This window comes from Phascolarctos cinereus, unplaced genomic scaffold (genome assembly GCF_003287225.1).
Source record: "Phascolarctos cinereus isolate Bilbo 61053 unplaced genomic scaffold, phaCin_HiC Scaffold_3;HRSCAF=262, whole genome shotgun sequence".
Taxonomy (NCBI): domain Eukaryota; kingdom Metazoa; phylum Chordata; class Mammalia; order Diprotodontia; family Phascolarctidae; genus Phascolarctos; species Phascolarctos cinereus.
In genome coordinates, this window is record NW_027555736.1 from 158,926,906 (window position 1) to 158,946,237 (window position 19,332).

At 36.6% G+C, this 19,332-nt stretch overlaps 1 protein-coding gene across 1 annotated transcript in view; it reads right to left on the reverse strand.

Annotated features, from left to right (window-relative positions):
• The window catches only part of UNC13C (unc-13 homolog C), a 705,000-nt gene that overhangs the window by 80,418 nt on the left and 605,250 nt on the right, over positions 1-19,332 (reverse strand). Inside the window, exon 25 of the mRNA XM_020981173.2 lies at positions 9,173-9,322. Coding sequence (XP_020836832.1) covers positions 9,173-9,322 — 150 coding nt within the window. The remainder of the gene's footprint in view (positions 1-9,172; positions 9,323-19,332) is intronic.

Genomic DNA, 19,332 nt, shown 5'->3' on the forward strand with positions numbered 1-19,332 from the left:
GCAGAATGACCTGGTCAGATGTTTGCTGTAGGAAAATCTGGTATCTGTGTGAAGAATGGATTGAAGAAGGGAAATACTTGAAACAGAAACACCACTGAGAAAGTTAATTGCAGTAGTCCAGGCAAGGAGAGATAATGACCGAGACCACAGTGCTTTGGGATTTTTTGTGGAATGACCAACAAGTAAAAATGAATTGTTCTGAGTCTGACATTTTCACTATACATAAAGCCAGGAGATAACAGAGAAGTTGAACATAAAGATAACTCTGAAGTTCTTATTGGAAAGACAAGTGAAGGAGGTGGTTGAGTGAATTTTTATCATATGTTCAAAAGCAACAGGAACTATCATTTCATGGCATAATTTTTCAGTTCATATTGTAGTGTTTATGTATTTGTAAGAAGAGCAACATGAAAACAGATGCAATTTGGGTGCCAACATCTTTTGCAAAGGATAAAATGGAAATAAAATTCAACAAAGGAACTCATTAAGATTCTCCAAATTAAATCAACCTATACCTTGATACTCAGTGGCTTCAATTTAAAGGGGAAGATGGTGAGAAATACATTGGAAAATAAAACTCAGGAGTTAGGATTGAGAGAGACCAAAGGCTTGTAAACCACAAAGAAGTCTTATGCTTAGAGAATATGAATGCTTTCAGAAAAAATCATGAGAAGCTAGACATGGTGAGCACTAAATAATATAATTAGAACAAAGCTGATTTTTTTTATGCACAGGGGGAAAATTCATTACTTATGTAGAAATAATTCCCAAATCAGTTTCCTGTGTATAGCAAATCTACACACAGAGTTAAGATAAAATGAAATGAGAATAAAAATGAGAAAAAAGATATGGTATGTAATTAAAACTTCACCCTGACCATTTGAATAAGCTGTTGACCTCTCTCCCAAGTGGAAAACAGGTGAAAGAACATGCATTATCATAAATCATTTCCTAAAGAAATTTAAACAATGTAAAACAAATGTCAGAATGAGATTAATGAAACCTAAAACCTGTTTCAGCCAGCAAATACTGGATATCTCCTTGTCAAGCAGAGTGATATGACAGTCAAACATAATATTAGTTTCAATAAGTGAATTTATTTGTAAAGTCTTACAGAGAAAGATGATGGAAGATTTACAGGCCTGAGAAAACAATGAGAAGCAGTAGAGGGAAAAACAAACTTAAGGAAAGCTTGGAGAGAGATCCAAAGAAGCATGCAGAAGGTTTTTGAGAATGAAACTGGAAGATAACAAACACATGAAAAATGGAAAAGATCTGTGAAGATTGTTTAATGCTTACTGTCCAGAATAAGACATCTCACCTGGATGTACAACCCCACAACCCATCTCTCTCTCTTTCTCTCTCTCTCTGTCTCTGACACTGTAACTGGACAATGAGCTAAGTATCAGTATATCTAAAACTATGGTTACAGAAAAACCACAGTGTTCAAAGAAATGCCATCCACGCTACAATTTCCAAAGAAATGAAGGTGAGGATCACTCACAGGGCAATGGAAAAATCTCATGGTAGATAGTATCAGGCTGACATAGATTACAAATGAGAAATAATTCAGGAAAAGTTCTATAAACATGTCATAGAAATATATAGCTAAGAAGAACCAAAAAAGGTGGCCTTGTTATGGAATGAGAGTGACAGATAACTGATAGGCAACAAGCTTCATTTTATCTACTCAATACCAAGAAGATCAGAAGATGGTATCCAGCATATTGAATGACTTCCCTGTAGCAAAAATATGAAAGGACCTAGATAAGAATCTCACAGGCTGAGAAGTCATAGCTAGGTTGTGATCACAAATGAGAATACCCACATTGATGACTTTGTCACATTGGACCCTCGCAAAACCTTATCTAGGGCAGATACTATTACCTCATTTTATAGATCAGGAAACACTGAGAGTTTAATGATTTGCTAATCTTATACAAAGATGAAGTGACAGTCCTTAGATTCAAGTCTAAATTATCTGATTCCAACTATAGTTGACATCAAACTGTTACCCATCTAGCCAAGTACAATATTTACTCATCAGTGCATTCCTTATAGTTGGCACTTAATTTGTTGAATATTCCGGATGAATGAATAAGTGGTTCCTGCTTTAGGAAGGGCCAGAACTTTCAGGTTAGAGTGGGCCTAGAAAGGTAACCTCACTAATTCCAATAGTAGTGCCAAGAAAATTTGTATACTTTTAGTGCTGGACCAGAGTTGAATTTAGATAGCATTATCCAGAATGTGGTTACAGCATAATATCACAAATTGAGCATTGGAAGGGAACTGAGGGAGCATCTGGTCCAAGCCCTTTTATGTTGCAGATGAGGAAACTTAGGGCTTGAGAAATCAAGACCCTTGCCCAAGTAAACATTAGAGTTGGGATCTGAACTCAGGCACTGTGGTGCCACAGCCAATAATGCCTGACATGTTATGCTTGTCTCTGCCGCAGTTGTCAAGGTCACCCATTTTTAAAATTCCTAGCACAGTCTGGGATCAAGGGGTTCCTCTAGGGCAGAGATTCTCATCCTTTTTTGTACATGCGTCATGGCCCCCTTTGGCATTCTAGTGAACCCAGTGGACCCCTTCTCAGAATCATGTTTTTAAATTCACAAAATGAAGTACGTAAGACTTCAAAGGAAATCAAAGTTAGTGAAAATAAGTACACCATTTTTTTCCAATCAACATGACAGACCCCACAAAATCTATCCATGAATCTGTCCAGATTAATAGCCTCTGCTTTACAGTGACCTTTGTGGTATGTTCTCTCTAACATTCAGACTATTGAGGGTAACACTGAAGCCAATGTGTATGATTTCTAAAGCATAACTGAGCCTGCAAAAAAGATGCTCTTATGAAGTTCAGGGGCACTAGGGAATTCACCAAATTTTCATAGATGTTTATTTATTTATTTTTACTTCTAATTAGAAATTGGTATTCTGTTTGGGATCAATATTCTTTCTAAGAGCAGCAGACTAACTCTGAGCACAGGATTGGAAATGAAATTGTGGGAATAGAATTAGAGGTGTTCATAAAATACATGCCAAATACAAACTGGATTTTACTAGAGCAGGTTTATAAAATGGCAAGCTTTTCATGACATAGTCAAACCATAAATCACATACTTCATTCATCAAGTCACCGACAGTCAAGAGGGACAGGGGTGTGTGTGTGTGTGTGTGTGTGTGTGTGTGTGTGTGTGTGCACGTGCAAACAAAGAGTGCAAACAGATCACAGATCTGGCAGAAGAATAGATCATGGAGGGCAAATCCTTCCTCACCATTTTGTAGATTAGCAAACTATGATCCAGGTCACACATCTATTCAGCATCAGAGCCTTCAGACCTGCAAATCCAAATCCAGGACTCTTTTCACTGTACCTTACTGCAAACTTTCTGTATTCCATTAATAAATTTATGTAAAACAAGATAGAGGGGAAATGAATAAGTAATTTTGTTAATGTAGGCTGTGTAGGCCTTTAAACATGAAGTGGGTCAGATCTTTAGGCCAAGTGATCTATTTTAGACCTGTTTTAATGAGACTGACTGTCCATATTGGGTAGATTAATCGGGTAACTGATAAACAGCTTTTATTCTAGATAGATAGAACCAGTGCAAGATTTTAAAATAGAGCAAATTCTCTTTAACACTACTGTGAAAGGCTTCTGATGTAACAGCATATACCATGGAAAGATCACTGGATTTGGAGTCAGGCAACTGATGTCTGAATATGGGCTCTGTTTTTTACTACCTGTAGAACCTCTTTATTTACCACTAATATATGACTGATAGCAATATGTTATCTTATGTACTAAGGAAAACAGATTCAAGAGGGCCTATTTACATAATTAAAATCAAAATAGATTAAAATGTTAGGAATGATGGTCCTGCTAAAGTGATAAGATAACAAGAATCAGATCTTGTTGAAGAATTCAATTATTCTACAATTGTTAATTGGGCACTTCCAAAGATAAAGTATTGTTTGCAGGCTATTTGAGACAGTAAAGGAAGAATTCATTAAATAGTTCTGGCTTGAAAGAGTGTGTGTATTCCCTCAACAAACCTAATTCAATGTACAATAATTCTCTAATTGGGAATAAGAGATGTAGTGTGGAGTGATCTGGAAAATCCATGTAAAAGTTTTTTGGTTCTCCCTTTGTACCAGAGAAGAAGTCAGAATTTTTTTTTCTTTTTCTTCTATGGGGTGTTTACAGTACCTTATTATGAGATTTCAGTAAAGTATTTGGTCATAGGCTCTGTGTTGTCTGCTGGCCTTTGTGTGTTGTCAGCAGCTTCTGCGAAACTCCCCAGAAATTCCCATTTATTTTCTTATGGTAATCCATGGTATACTGAAACCTCAATGGGGAAAGTAGCTATGTAGAAGGGATAACTGTAACCACTAACCTTGGTTGTCTCCCAAGACTATCTCATGGGCATTCATCTTTTTTCCTTGACACAATTTCATTTAGTGATCTCATCATCAGCTCCTGTGGATTTACTTATTGCTAGGCAGATGATTGTCAGATCAATTTATCTAGTCCTAATGTGGTACAGTGCCAGGCCTGGAGTCAGGAAGACTCATCTTCATGAGTTCAAATCTGGCCTCAGACACTTACTAACTGTGTGAAACTGGGAAAGTCATTTAACCCAGTTTGCCTCTGTTTCTTCATCTATAAAATGGTAAACCGCTCCAATATCTTTGCCAAGAAAACCCCAAATGGGGTCACAAAGAATCAGACATGATGAAAAAGCAACGACCACCACCTTTCTTTGGACCTTCAGTCTCACATCTCCAACAACTATTATTCTCTAAGTGAATGTCCCTCATAGGCATCTTAAACTCAACATATTCAAAACAGAACTCATCTTTTTCCCCTAAACCTCCCATTTTTGTAACTTCCCTAGTAATGCTGAGGGCAGTACCAACCTCCCAATAATTCATGTTCACAAATAAAGTGTCAAACCTTAACTACTCACTGTCTCATCTTCCACTGCCAATCTGTTCCCAAGTGTCATAATTTCTACCTTTATAAGGTCCCTTGTATATGCCCTGTTGCAGGCCCTTATCACCACTGACACTTGGATTGCAATAGTTCAGGTCTGATCATGTCATTCCTTCTCCCCTAGCCCCATTCATATAAACTTATGTAACTTTGTATTACTTTTAGGATCAAATGGAAATTCTCTACCATGCTTTTAAAGCCCTTCATAGCCCAGCCCTTTCCTACTTCTAGTCTTTTTACACTTTACTGTCTAGTGATGTTGACTTCCTTGCTGATCCTCACAAATAGCATTCTATCTTCCAGTTGTAGGAATTTTCAGTGGCTTGAATTCTCCTTCCTTACCTCTATCTTTTGTCCTTGAAGGTTTATTTCATGTCTCAGTTAAAATTCTACCTCTAGAATTCTACCTCTGCGCCTTTCCTTATTCCTCTTATTGTTAAAGCCTTCCACCTGTTAATTACCTCCAATTGATATAATATATATTTTGTTTGTTCATAGTTGTTAGCATATAGCCTCCTGCGTTAGATTATGAGCTCCTTGAAGGCAGGGACTGTCTTTTGCCTTTCTTTGTATCTCTACCACTTAGTATAGTGCCTAGCAAAGAGTAGGTGCTTAATAAATGCTTGTTGATTTGACTTGATAAACGTATCCTAACATTCCTTATGTAATTTTTCACAGGGCTATCATTTCATGACATTATTTTTGAAGATGCAGCATATGATGGAAATGTTTCATGGTTGCAGAGATCTGAGTTTCTAAAGAATATTCCGTTGTGAAATTCAAGTTAGTGGATCTCTGCTTAAGTTCACTTCATTTTATAACCATGTATCTACAAGACTTTTTATGTAAGAAATGTCTTTTATAACTATCTAGAACTTAAACACCAAACTTAAAAATGATGTTTCTTTAAAGTTATTAAAAAAGACAAATGGCATTCTTGTGACACACATGTATATATGTGTGTTTATAGGAATGTATATATTGTGTATATACATATATGTTTACATGCATGTATATAAATTTATCGGTACATATATGTAGATTTGCATGTACATGTCTACATATATGTAAAACATTCTTCACTAAGTCTTAATTGTTATCATCCTTGAATGATCTTTCTGGAATTTTCCAGAATTTAGACTTAATTAGAAATCATTTGCTCTTTTCATTCATTTACTTAATGGTGGAATTAACCCTTTCTTTTAGCAACTTATCACTTGCCTCCAACTTTTAGTATTCATTCTCAGTGAAATATTTCTAGCTGCTTGCAATGGTCATGGAGCCATTTGGTTTCTTCTGAGAACAACTTTTTCTTCTTTTTTCCTTCTGCCCTTCAGAATACTTTTTTTCAGGAGTGTGGGGTGGGGTATGGGCAGCTACTGCTGAGGAAAATTACTTTTCCCTCTTCTCATTCCATTTCTAAGATTTTCCTACTTGTTACTCAGTTTTTATAGTCCTGTATCTGAATGACCAGAAGATCACTTCTTCCCTTGTCTAAGGAATATAAAGTTGCACGTCTTTTTCTGCGCCCTCCTTACCATCTTTCTTCCCTCTAAGAAGTTCTTCTGATCCTACCCATGAACATTTAACAAGTCATGCCAAACTGAACATGATGTTTTTGACTAGGTTACTAAACTGGAAGATTGTGGAAATAACATTAGATTTCATAGCCAAATATTTTATAAAGTATTGATAGACCATTGTATTTATACTTATAAAGTATTATGATATTATGAAATCATAAAATATTTTATAGCCAAGCATTTCATAAACTATTGCCTGCTATTTGGGGGGAAATGATGAAGAGAAATGGATTAGTGGAAAGTATGGTCAGGTTGATTCAGAACTGGGTAAATGGCTAGACCCAAAGAGTATTTCTTAATGGTTCAATGTTAACTTGGAAGAGGCCCTCAGGAGTTTTTGCTTAACTATTGCTGTTCTACACTTTATCAATGACTTGTGTAAAAGCAAAGATGGCATGATTATTTTCAGATGGCACAAAGCTCAGCAGGCTGGCTAAAGTTTTGGCTGATAGAGTCCACATTCTAAAGGTTATTGAAAGGCTAAAATGTTGTTCTGAATTGAGTAAGATGAAATGTCAATCCATTCATCAAACAAAAAAGCATTTATAAAGCACATCCTATATGCCAGACATATGAATGAAAAATCTTTGCCCTTAAATGGCTTAAATTCTACTGATACTGCAAACCCAATATGAATAAACAGTGTGATGGGACAACCAAAAAGGCTTAATGTTACCTTAGGCTATAGCAGTGTTGGTGGTGGTGGTGGTGGTGGTGGTGGTAGTGGTAATAACAACAAAAATAGTTAGCATTTAGATAGCAAAGTTTGCAAAGCACTTCATGTATTTTCTCGTTTAATCCTTACAACAACCCTGGGAGTTAGATATTATTATTATTATCCTCATTTTACAGATGAGGAAAATGAAGAAGACAAAGGTCAAATGACTTGCTCAGGGTCACATAGCTAAAGTCAGGGGCAGAATTTGAACTCAGGTCTTCCAGCCTCCAGCTTTAGTGCTTTATTCTCCTTAAGTCCTAGCTGCTTCTAAAAGCACTCAGAAAAAAAAAAAGGTAATGAAAGCACCACTATACTCTGCCCTGCCAGACCATATCTGGGGTAATATATTCATTTCAGGGGTGCGCTTTAGGAGGGTCACTTACAAACTATGTAACAGAGGAAGAATGAGAAGAAGGGTCATGGAGGACCTCAAATTTGTACCATATGATGGTGAGTTGAAGGAAATGGAGGACTTAGCCTGGTTAAAAGAAGACTGTAGGGCATAATAATTATTCTGAGGGTCTGAAGGACTGGCATATGAAAAAGGGATTAGATTTGTTCTGCTTGGCTCCAGAGAGCAGAACTAAAAGAGGTGGGTAGAATCTATAAACAGACACAGCTAAGGGGGCCAGGGGAATCCACTTTCTTACAGGTATCTTAACATAGAACAGGTTACCTCAAGATATGCTAACTTCACCCACAATGTTGTGGGCCACACCTAGCTTAGGCCAATTCAGTGATTCAAGCTGAGGTATAGAAGGCAATGATATGCTTGTGTATATAATTATTAATTCAAATGGATGTTACTCCCCTCCTCATTATTGCCCTGGTTCAGAAGGACATCCTACAGGGTAGCAGGAATTCTGCTAAACCTCCACAGCATCACCTTCTCACAGGTTGAGCATTTTTATGCCTTAGGTAACAAGGAAGGAATACTCTTGGCCCTTGTTCTCTTAAAAGGAAAGCAGACCAGGCAATATATAACAGAAGTGGTGCCTATGAAAGAAAGTCTTCAAGTATTGGCTGCATAAGGTTTTTTTTTTTTTTAGTATGGATTGGTCTAGATGGACAGTGATATCCCTTTCAACTCTGACATTCTGTGATTGTGCATATAACTGAGTTTACTAATTAACAGTCAAGTCTAGCAATTCCTTTAAAATTGTATCACACAGAAAAGCATTATTTTAAAAGCTGTTCTACTGGCTGTTCATTTTACAATACATTCTTCTACCTACTTCCATGCATTTTCAAAGGACATCTTCCATGCCTAAAATACTTTCCCCTATACATCTCTGCCTTGTGAATTCCATGTATGACTTAGATCAAACTCAGATGCCACCTCCTCAATGAAGCTTTCTCTGATTCCCCCAGGTGGAAGGCATCTTACGTGACTCAAATTTATTAGAACATTTTGCCTAGAACCCCTTCTTTGCCCTTATCACATTCTACCTTGTGACATAGTCATGTGAGTATGCATCTTAAACATCCTATTATATTCCTTGAAGGCTGGCACTTTTTTTTTTACCTTTCTAATTAAATTTTTTTTATCATCATTTCTTAATATAGTGTTGCACTCATAGGATGCATTTAATAAATCCTTATTAAATTGTTGTAAAAGCACACAAAACCCATAGCAAATAAACTTGGAATGACAAATTAGACAGAACAATGAAAAGAAAATTAACTTCAATTCAAACACTTATTAAGCACCTAACACATGAAGGGCATTGCACCTGGCATAGAGGTAGATAAAAAAGATTAAATTTGACACCTCTTTGCCTCAAGGAGTTGACAGTCTGGTTTTGTAATAAACAGAATCAAAATTAAATGATTCCCAGGGTAGTAGTTAAATAGTTGAAGTACGTACGTTTTGTCCAAGAAGTCCATAAGAGGTCTTAGTACAATTTCTGCATCCATAGCTGCATTGTTCTTGTTGGAGGTGGTATTTCCATTTCCTTTCATCTGATTCAATTCTAAACTCATCTGCTTCACGCACTCTTCAATTATGAGCTGGAAACTAAACATATACACAACACCCCCCCCCCAAAAAAAAGGAATTTTGGAGTGAAATTTGACCATGTTCAACCTCCTCTGTCAAATGTCTTAAATAGCTTGTTTGGGGTGGGGGTTGGGAAAGGGGTCAGGTCAAGTTTCATTACTTAAAGTTCTCCATAAACATGAAGATACGTGGAAACGAGCAAATAATACTCAGTTTGTGGGCATGCTTACAACACCTCTGTGTGTAATTCTGACACAAACTAGATCCTTAACTGTTTATGCTCTCCTCCTGCTAAAATTACTTTTATTTTGTCTGTTTCCATGTTTTATTCACCTAGAATTTAAGTTCCTTGAAGGGTACTATCATTTGGCATTTTCTTATTTGTATGCCTAGGACACAATGCCTTGCACAAAGTAGGTGTTTAATAAATGATTGCTGAATGAATGAATTAAAAGAGCATTTATTAAATGCTTACTATGTGCAAAGTACTGTGCTAAGCATTAGGGATACATGTGTGCTTGTGTGTGTATATGTATATGTGTACTTATATGTGTGTAAACACACACTTACACACATCATATATATATATATGCGTGTGTATGTGTGTGTGTGTATATATGTATATGTATATATATATATATAATATATATATGTATGTATATGTATATGTATATGTATATGTATATGACAGCCCCTGTTCTCAAGGAGTTCATATTCCATTGAAGGAAACAACATATATGTAAGGTTTAAGTAGCAAGTCAAATGTAAAGGTTCTTAAGGTGCAGCGGCAAAGCAGATAGATGGTAATGCCTCCTCTTTAATTCCATTTTCACTGATAAAATATTAACAGTTTTTGATGCTAAACCATTTGACAGAGCCAAGGACATTGATGGCAGAATTTTTTTTCCTGGGTCTTTAGTAGCTGTTGGTTATAGCCATATTGTTGAATGACCTTGGTACCACTGACTTTGGACAGTGCATCTATATATATTAATTAATGATGTGGCTCATGATCTCCTCTGCCTAATTTAGTTCTAAGACTTTTCTTTTCCTAAGATATTTGGACATTGAACTTCCATTTCTTTTCCAGGGATTGTAAGGAGCACTAAAGAGTTCATTTCAATCTAGTGAAATACCACTAATGCAAGGATTCAATTTTTTTCCTTCTCTCCTCTAATCCTTGAATACATTTTAGAGATGATTGTGAAGCTAAGTATGTTAGGAGAAGAAAGGAAGCTAGAAGTGGTGGGAAAGGAAAAAGGGTGCAAAATATTCATTCCATTGAAAGAGTACTGAGAAAGAAGGGAAAATTAATTTTAATCATATATTCAAAATAGGGAGCAAAGATAATATCCTCCTATCCCAGGCTAAGTCTCTTTTCCCCACTACTCATTCTGGTTAATGATAACAAAAAGTAAATAATACTGATAGATTCATTAGATTGCTATATTTAAGCAAGGTAATTATAACCCTAATGATTCTCTCAAATTATCACTGTCATTAATATCTCAAAGCAATGAAATAATAGAAAGATAAATATGCCTTTTTAATTTTGGAGTTTAAGATCATGGGTTTGAAATGGAGCAGAACTTAGAGATTATCTAGTTCAGCTTCCCCTTTAAACAGATAAAGAAATTGAATCAGATAAATTTAGTGTCTTGATCAAGGTCCCCATAACCTGTGACTTTGAAACCAAAGCTCATTTCAATATACCACACTACTCAGCAAAAGCTTATATTCGGTAAAATGATAGTTCTTTGTCATTTATTTCTAATGCAATCTCTTCCCCTTTATTTTTGATGCTTAAAAAAAAGAATGTCGGGGGGCAGAGCCAAGATGGCAGAATGAAAGCAGTGACTTGCTTGAGCTCTCCCCCAAACCCCTCCAAATACTCATAAAAAATGGCTCTAAACAAATTCTGAAGCAGCAGAACCCATAAAAAGACAGAGTGAAACAAATTTCCAGCCCAAGACAACGTGGATGATTGATCAGAAAGATGTATCACGCCAGGCTGGGAGCACAGTGCAGTGTGGGCGTGCAGGCCACAGCGAACCTGGAGCAGGCCTCAGAGGACTGAATCACAGGCAGCTGTGGAGGTTTCCAGACTCCTCAACCCACTAATGCCAAAGACAACTTAGAAGGTCAGTGGGAAAAGTCTGTTTCTGGCGGTGCTGGAAAAGGAAGGCAGGTTCTCAGCTTCATTCCCCAAGAGCGTGGCCCTGGTTGGGGCAGCTGCTTCCCGAGCTTCAGGCCCACAGACTGAGGGGGAATCCAGTGGCTGATCAGAGAGGGATTGCAGGAATCTCTTGGCCAGCGCTAAGGCAGGAATCTCTTGCCTTGCCTGTGTTTGGATCTGGGTCACAGTTCTGGATGATGGTGCTGAGGTAAGGAGGAATGTGGAGTTGGAGCTTGTAGTGGCTGTTGAGAGGAACCCCTCCTCACAGTTACAGGACAGAAAGGAATACTTGTGGTCACAGGCCAGGAAAGGAGTAAACACCTCGCCCCTTATCATACCACCTTGCAAGAACTGAAAATTTACAGGTCCCTGCAAGTATCTCTGAAAACAGCTACACAAACCCCTGAAGCTTGGGACAGTACATTCTCCACATTGGAAGCAGACTCTTACCTTAACAAAGAGTTTAAAACTCAAGTAATTGGCCAGGATCATGAGCAAGCAGCACAAAAAGAGTCAGACTATATTATCTTACTTTGGTGAAAAAGAAGATCAAAATATACAACCAGAAGAAGACAACAAAGTCAAAGCTCCTACATCCAAAGCCTCCAAGAAAAATATGAATCAGTCCAGGCCTTGGAAGAGCTCAAAAGGGATTTTGAGAAGCAAGTAAGAAGTAGAGGAAAAACTGGGAAGAGAAATGAGAGTGATGCAAGAAAATCATGAAAAACAAGTCAACAGCTTGCTAAAGGAGACCCAAAAAAATACTGAAGAAAATAACACCTTAAAAAATAGCCTAACCCAAATGGCAAAAGAGGTCCAAAAAGCCAATGAGGAGAAAAATGCCCTAAAAAGAAAAATTGGCCAAATGGAAAAGGAAGTCCAAAAGATTACTGAAGAAAATACTTCCTTAAAAATTAGAATAGAGCAATTGGAAGCTAGTGACTTTATGAGAAATCAAGACACTGTAAAACAAATCCAAAAGAATGAAAAATTAGAAAACAATGTGAAATATCTCATTGGAAAAACAACTGACCTGGAAAATAGATCCAGGAGAGAGAATTTAAAAATTATTGGACTATCTGAAAGCCATGATCAAAAAAAGAGCCTAGACATCATCTTTCAAGAAATTATCAAGGAAAACTGCCCTGATATATTAGAACCAGAGGGCAAAATAGAAATTGAAAGAATCCACAGATCTCCTCCTGAAAGAGATCCCCAAAGGAAAACTCCTAGGAATATATAGCCAAATTCCAGAGTTCCCAGGTCAAGGAGAAAATATTACAAGCTGCCAGAAGGAAACAATTCAAGTACTGTGGAAACACAATCAGGATAACACAAGATTTAGCAGCTTCTACATTAAAGGACCACAGGGCATGGAATATAATATTCCGGAGGGCAAAGGAGATAGGATTACAACCAAGAATCACCTACCCAGCAAAACTGAGTATAATCCTTCAGGGGAAAAAATGGTCATTCAGTGAAATAGAGGACTTTCAAGCATTCCTGATGAAAAGACCAGAGCTGAATAGAAAATTTGACTTTCAAATACAGGACTCAAGTGGAACATGAAGAGGTAAACAGGAAAGAGAAATCATAAGAGACTTATTAAGATTGAACTGTTTACATTCCTGCATGGAAAGATGATATTTATAACTCATGAGACCTTTGTCAGTATTAGGGTAGTTGGAGGAAAAAAATTATATATATGATAGATAGATAGATAGATAGATAGATAGATAGATATGATAGATAGAGAGGCACAGGGTGAGTTGAAGATTAAGGGGTCATATCTGGAGAATAAAATTAAGGGATGAGGAGGATTATACAGAGAAGAAGAAAGGGAGAGGTAGAATGGGGTAAATTATCTCACAAAAAAAAAGAAAAGAAAAGTCTCTTACAGTGGAGGGGAAGCAGGGGAAGGTGAGAGGGAATGAGTGAATCTTATTCTCATAGGATTTGGCTTAAGGAGGGAATAACATACACATTCAATTGGGTATGGAAATTTGTCTTACCCTACAGGAAAATAGGGGAGAAGGGGACAAGAGCAGGGGGATGATAGAGAGGAGGGCAGATTGGGAAAGGGGTAATCAGAAGTAAATACTTCTGAGGAGGACAGGGTCAAAAGAAAGAATAGAATAAATGGGAGGGCAGATAGGATTAAGGGAAATAGAGTTAATTTTTCACAACATGTCTACTATGGAAGTGTTTTGCGTAACTGCACATATACAACCTATATCGAGTTGCTTGCCTTTTCAATCAGGGTGGGTGGGGAGGGAGGAAGAGAGAAAATTTGAAACCTAAAGTTTTAAAAACATATGTTTAAAAAAAAGTTTTCACATGCTATGGAGAAATAAGAAATACAGGAAAAGGGGTACAGAAGGCTATCCTGCCCTATAGCAAAATAGAAGGGGAAGAGGATAAAAGAAGGGGGGAGAGAAAGAAAAGAAGACAGACTAGGGGAAGGGATGCATGCCATCTTGGGGGGGGAGGGTGAGACGGGGTGAAAATTTGGAACTCAAAAACTTGTGGAAATGAATGTTGAAAACTACAAATAAATAAATTAATAGTTAAAAAATGTAAATTCCTCAAGGGTGGAGCCTATTTTATTTTTGTCTTTGTATTCTCATCATCTACCAGTGTAATCAGCACATAACAAGTACTTAATAAATGTTTGTTGATTGATTGATTAAAAAAAAGAATGTCTTTAATGGTCTCTGAAAAAAATAAATCTAAATAAACAGTACTATAAATATTTAATCAGTTGATCCACTGTTCAGTCTTTAAGGATAACCAGTAATGCCCCTCTTCCTTATGGAAGGCCAAGTCATTATGTGAAGGTAGGAGGAAAGGGGGATATCTTTTTGCTATCATGGAAGAGAAATACTCTTCCAACACTCTCTTCTCTCTGAGAAGTGATATTTTCACTTCAGAGGAGTGAAAAGTCATTCTGCTCTTAGAATCCCCTCAGGGACCACTGCTGTAGGCCATATCCTGGAATTATGGATCCATTTCACTACAGTAGTCAAGATTCTGGGTGTCATCAACAAGGATAATGAAAGCACAACTGAAAACATCATTCTACTCTGGAATTAAATGATGGTGAATCCACACTTGGGATACACCATGCAGGTCTGCTTTCAAGGACTGTTGTTTTTCTCCCTTCCAATCATTTTGCAATTAAAGGGGGTGTTATTTTGTGTTCACTTGAAATAAACAAAGACTAAAACAAGCAATCTTGGACTTCATGAGCTCCTAAGGAACAAAAAAATCACACAAGAGTTCCTAGGAAATGTACTTAATTGCTTTATTTATTCAGAATCATATCAGGCCAGCTTCAGGTGCCAAGTGCACATTTAGAAGAAACATAAAAGAACCACCCTTAGTAATGTAGATAGTTGCTTGTACAGCTTCCTGAGAGACAGTGTTTGGGTCTGAGCTCTCGAGTAAATGCTGGTGTTCATCGATAAAGAATCTAGGCTTTTAATTGACTGTCTCAAATATGCCCTGAATTCCCTAAAAAGATACAGCAATAAAAATCACAAATGACAGAATTATTGAATCTTAAGCTTTAAAACACAAAGCAAAATTGATCTTTGTGCAATTATATACTTAATTTCTTTAATGGAAACAGCCAAATTGGCTAATTTGGAACCCCTAACTAATAAATACTTTGGGGCTTACATGATTCAAGTGGACATCAGAGCATGAATCAATCAGTTGGCTGAATAAGTCTTATCTACCTTGCTGTAGATAGAGACACAGTGATGGAAGCAAAGCCATATGTCCAAGGGTTAATTTCTCTGTTAAGTTTTGAGTATGTCAGCTGTGGTAAGAAACAGGTATCAGGTAGCTTGCTTCTTTTTTTCATCATCATAAACCTAGATTAGTATTATTTTAGCTAATCTCAAACAAATTATTAGGTAAAAGGCATATGCATGGAAGGTAGCTATATATACCAATTTGAAGAATCTCACTTTAATAAAATCACTCTCCATTACCACATAAAACTCATTTTGGAAGATTATAATTTTGCATATTAATAACCTGCTTCTTGGCCAGATTTTTTTCAAAGTCCATTTCATATTTGAGGCTCTATAACTGAAAGATTCCCTTTCAAGAATAAGAAAGCAGAACTCAGGGGGCCAATTTGGGCATATTATACCACAATCTGCAAAGAAACCTTATCCATTGGTATATCAGGGCAGATCATAGAAATGAGCAGCACATTAGGCCCAGAATTAAATGGGAGGCGGGAGTATGCTGGATTCCTTTCAGGAATTATAAAACATTTTTATTGACTCTCATATTCACTCACAAAGGTCTATCTTTTTTTGTTGTTATATTGCATTTTTATTCATTTTGCTAAACATTTCCCAATACATTTTGTCCCTGAATCTTTAGAGAGTTAGCTTGACTAATAGATAGAGAACCCACTTCTGTACCAGAAATTCTTTTAAAAAATCTTATTTAATATTTTATTTTTCACAGTTACCTGAAAAACAATTTTAACATTCTTTTTTTCTTCAAATTTTGAGTTCCAAATTCTCTCCCTCCCTCTCCTCCCCCTTCATTGAGAAGGCAAGCAATTTGAAACAGGCTATACATATGTAGTCATGCAAAACACATTTCGATGTAAATAATTTGGTGAAAGAAAACACAGACAAATAAAAACAAAGAAAAATAAAGTAAAGAAAAAGTATCATTGCTCTGTATAGGCTACCAGTTCTTTTTCTGAAGATGGACAACACCTTTCATCATAAGTCCTACAGAACTGTCTTGGACCATTGTATTGCTAAGAATAGCTAAGTTATTCATAATAGATCATCATATAATATTGCTGTTACTATGCACAATGTTCTATTGGTTCTGCTTGCTTCACTTTGCATCAGTTCATGTAAGTCTTTCCATGTTTTTCTGAGAGCATCCTGCTCATCACTTCTTAAAGCATAATAGTATTCCATCACAATCATATCCAACAACCTGTTTAGCTATTCCCCAATTGATCGACATCAATTTTCAATTCTTTGCCACCAATAAAAGAGCTGTTATAAATATTCTTGTACACCTAGGTACTTTTCCTTTTTGTTTTTTTTATCTCTTTGGGATACAAACCTATAAGTGGTATTGCTTGGTCAAAGGTATGCATGGTTTTATAAAACTTTGGGCATATTTCCAAATTGCTCTCCAGAATGGTTGAATCAGTATGCAATTTCACCAATACTATATTAGTGTTTTAATTTTCCCACATCCCCTCCAACATTTGTCATTTTACTTTTCTGTCATATTAGCCAATCTGACAGGTGTAAGGTAGTAGCTCACAGTTGTTTTAATTTGCATTTCTCTCATCAATAGTGATTTAGAGCGTATTTTTCATATGACTAGATAGCTTTAGTTACTTTGTCTGATAACTGCCTCTTCATATCCTTTGATGATTTATCAATTGAGGAATGGCTCTTGTTCCTAAAAATTTCACTCAGTTTTCTATATGTTTGAGAAATGAAATCTTTATCAGAGAAACTCAGTGTAAATTTTTTTTCACAGTAATGATTACCAATTATGTATTTTCCTCCATCCTATTTTCCCACTGTTTATCATACTCTCTCTCTCCTCCTACCCTGTCTGTTCTCAAAAGTGTTTTGCTTCTGACTTTTATCCCCCTCATGTCAGCTCCCCCCAACCTTACCCTTCTCTCATCTCCTTTCCACTTTCCTGTATGGTAATATAGATTTCTACATCCAACTGAGTGGGTATGTCTGTCCCTTCTTTGAACCAATTCTGATGACCCCTTATGGCTTCTCCCATTTCCCTCTCCACTGTAAAATTGCTTCTTTATGTCAATACATTTTTTTAATGTCATTCCAATTTTTACAATCTTTATGTCATGACATTTTAGCCCATTTGACCTCTCTGTTTCCCCTTCTCCTCATGCATTCTTCTTTTTCATCCCTTAATTTTATGTTTTAGATGACCATACCATCACTTTCAACTCACACCTCTGCTTTCTATGTATACTCCTAACTGCCCTAATAATGAGAAAGTTTTAGGAGTTACAAATATAATTTTCTCATGTAGGAATATAAACAGTTTAACCATATCAAGTCCCTTACGATTTCTCTTTACTGTTTACGTTTTTATGCTTCTTTTGAATCTTGTGTTGGAAAATCATATTTTCTACTCTGCTCTGGTCTTTTCATCAGGAATACTTGAAAGTCCTCTATTTCATTGAACAGCCACTTTTTTTCCTTGAAAGATTATACTCTATTTTTCTGGGCAGATGATTCTTGGTTATAATCCTAACCCTTTTGCACTCCAGAGTATTGTGTTCTAAGCCCTCCAGTCCTTTAATGTAGAAGCTGCTAAATCTTGTGTTACCTTAACTGTGACTCCATGATATTTGAATTGTTTCTTTTTGGTGTCTTGCAGTATTTTCTTCTTGAAGAAGACTGGGAGGTCTGAAATTTGGTTATAATATTCCTGGGAGTTTTCCTTTTGGGATCTCTTTCAGGAGGTGGTTGGATTCTTTCAATTTCTATTTTATCCTCTGATTCTAAAATATCAGGGCAGTTTTTCTTGGTAATTTCTTGAAAGGTGATGTCTAGGCTCTTTTTTTGATCTTGACTTTAAGGTCATAAATTATCTTTCCTGGATGTATTTTCAGGTCAGTTGTTTTGTTTTTAATGAGATTTCATATTTTCATCTATTTTTTCATTCTTTCATTTTGTTTGTTCCTTGATGTCTCATAAAGTCATCTTCCACTTGTTCAATTCTAACTTTTAAGGAATTATTTTCTTCAGTGAGCTTTCATACATTCTTTTCTATTTGGCTAGTTCTACTTTTTAAGGAGGTCTTCTCTTCAGTGAATTTTTTGTATACCTTTTTCCATTTGGTCAATTCTGCTTTTCAAGGCATTTTTCTCTTTATTGGAATTTTGTGCCTCTTTTATCATTTGGCCTAGTCTGTTTTTTAAGGTCTTGTTTTCTTCAATATTTTTTGTACCTCCTTTACCAAGCTGTTGACTGTTTTTTCATGATTTTCTTGCATCATTCTCATTTCTCTTCCCCTATCTCTTTTACTTGATTTTCAAAATTCTTTTTGAGTTCTTCCATGGCCTGAGACCAATTCATATGTTTCTTGGAGGCTTTGGATATGGGAGATTTGATTTTATCTTCTTCTGAGTGTATGTTTTGATCTTCCTTGTCACCACAGGAACTTTCTGCAATCAGAATTTTTTTCTGTTGTTTGCTTTCTTTCTTTCTTTTTCTTTTCTTTTTTCTTCTTTTTTTTTTAGGTAAGTGGGTTAAGTGACTTGCCCAGGGTCACATAGCTAGTAAGTGTCAAGTGTTTGGTGTCAGGCCAGATTTGAGCTCTGGTCCTCCTGACTTCAGGGCCAGCCCTCTATCCACTGTGCCATCTAGCTGCCCTTGTTGTTTGCTCAGTTTCCACCCAATTTCTTGACTTTTAACTCTTTGCTAGATTGAGGCTCTGCTTCCGAAGTGGAAGAGGCACAGCCTCAATCTTCAGCTTTTTTGTACAGCTGTTTTCAGAGGTAATTCTGGGGAATTGTAAGTTTTTGGCTCTTCCAAGGTAGTATGATCTAGGTACAGTTGTGTTTACTACTGTCCTGTACTGTGCACTGATGTATAAGTGACCCCATGTACTCTTTTTGGGAATGTGACTAGGGTCCCTGCTCTCCTGCAGCTGAAAGCTGTGCTGTGCTAGTGCTCTTCCTTGCACTGGGACTAAGACCCAGGACTGTTACCCAGATCTAAGTATTGGCAATGCAACAGAGTCAGGTCCTGATGCTGGCAAAGGGACCCTGTAAATCTCCTTCTGACTCACTGTCTGATCCCCT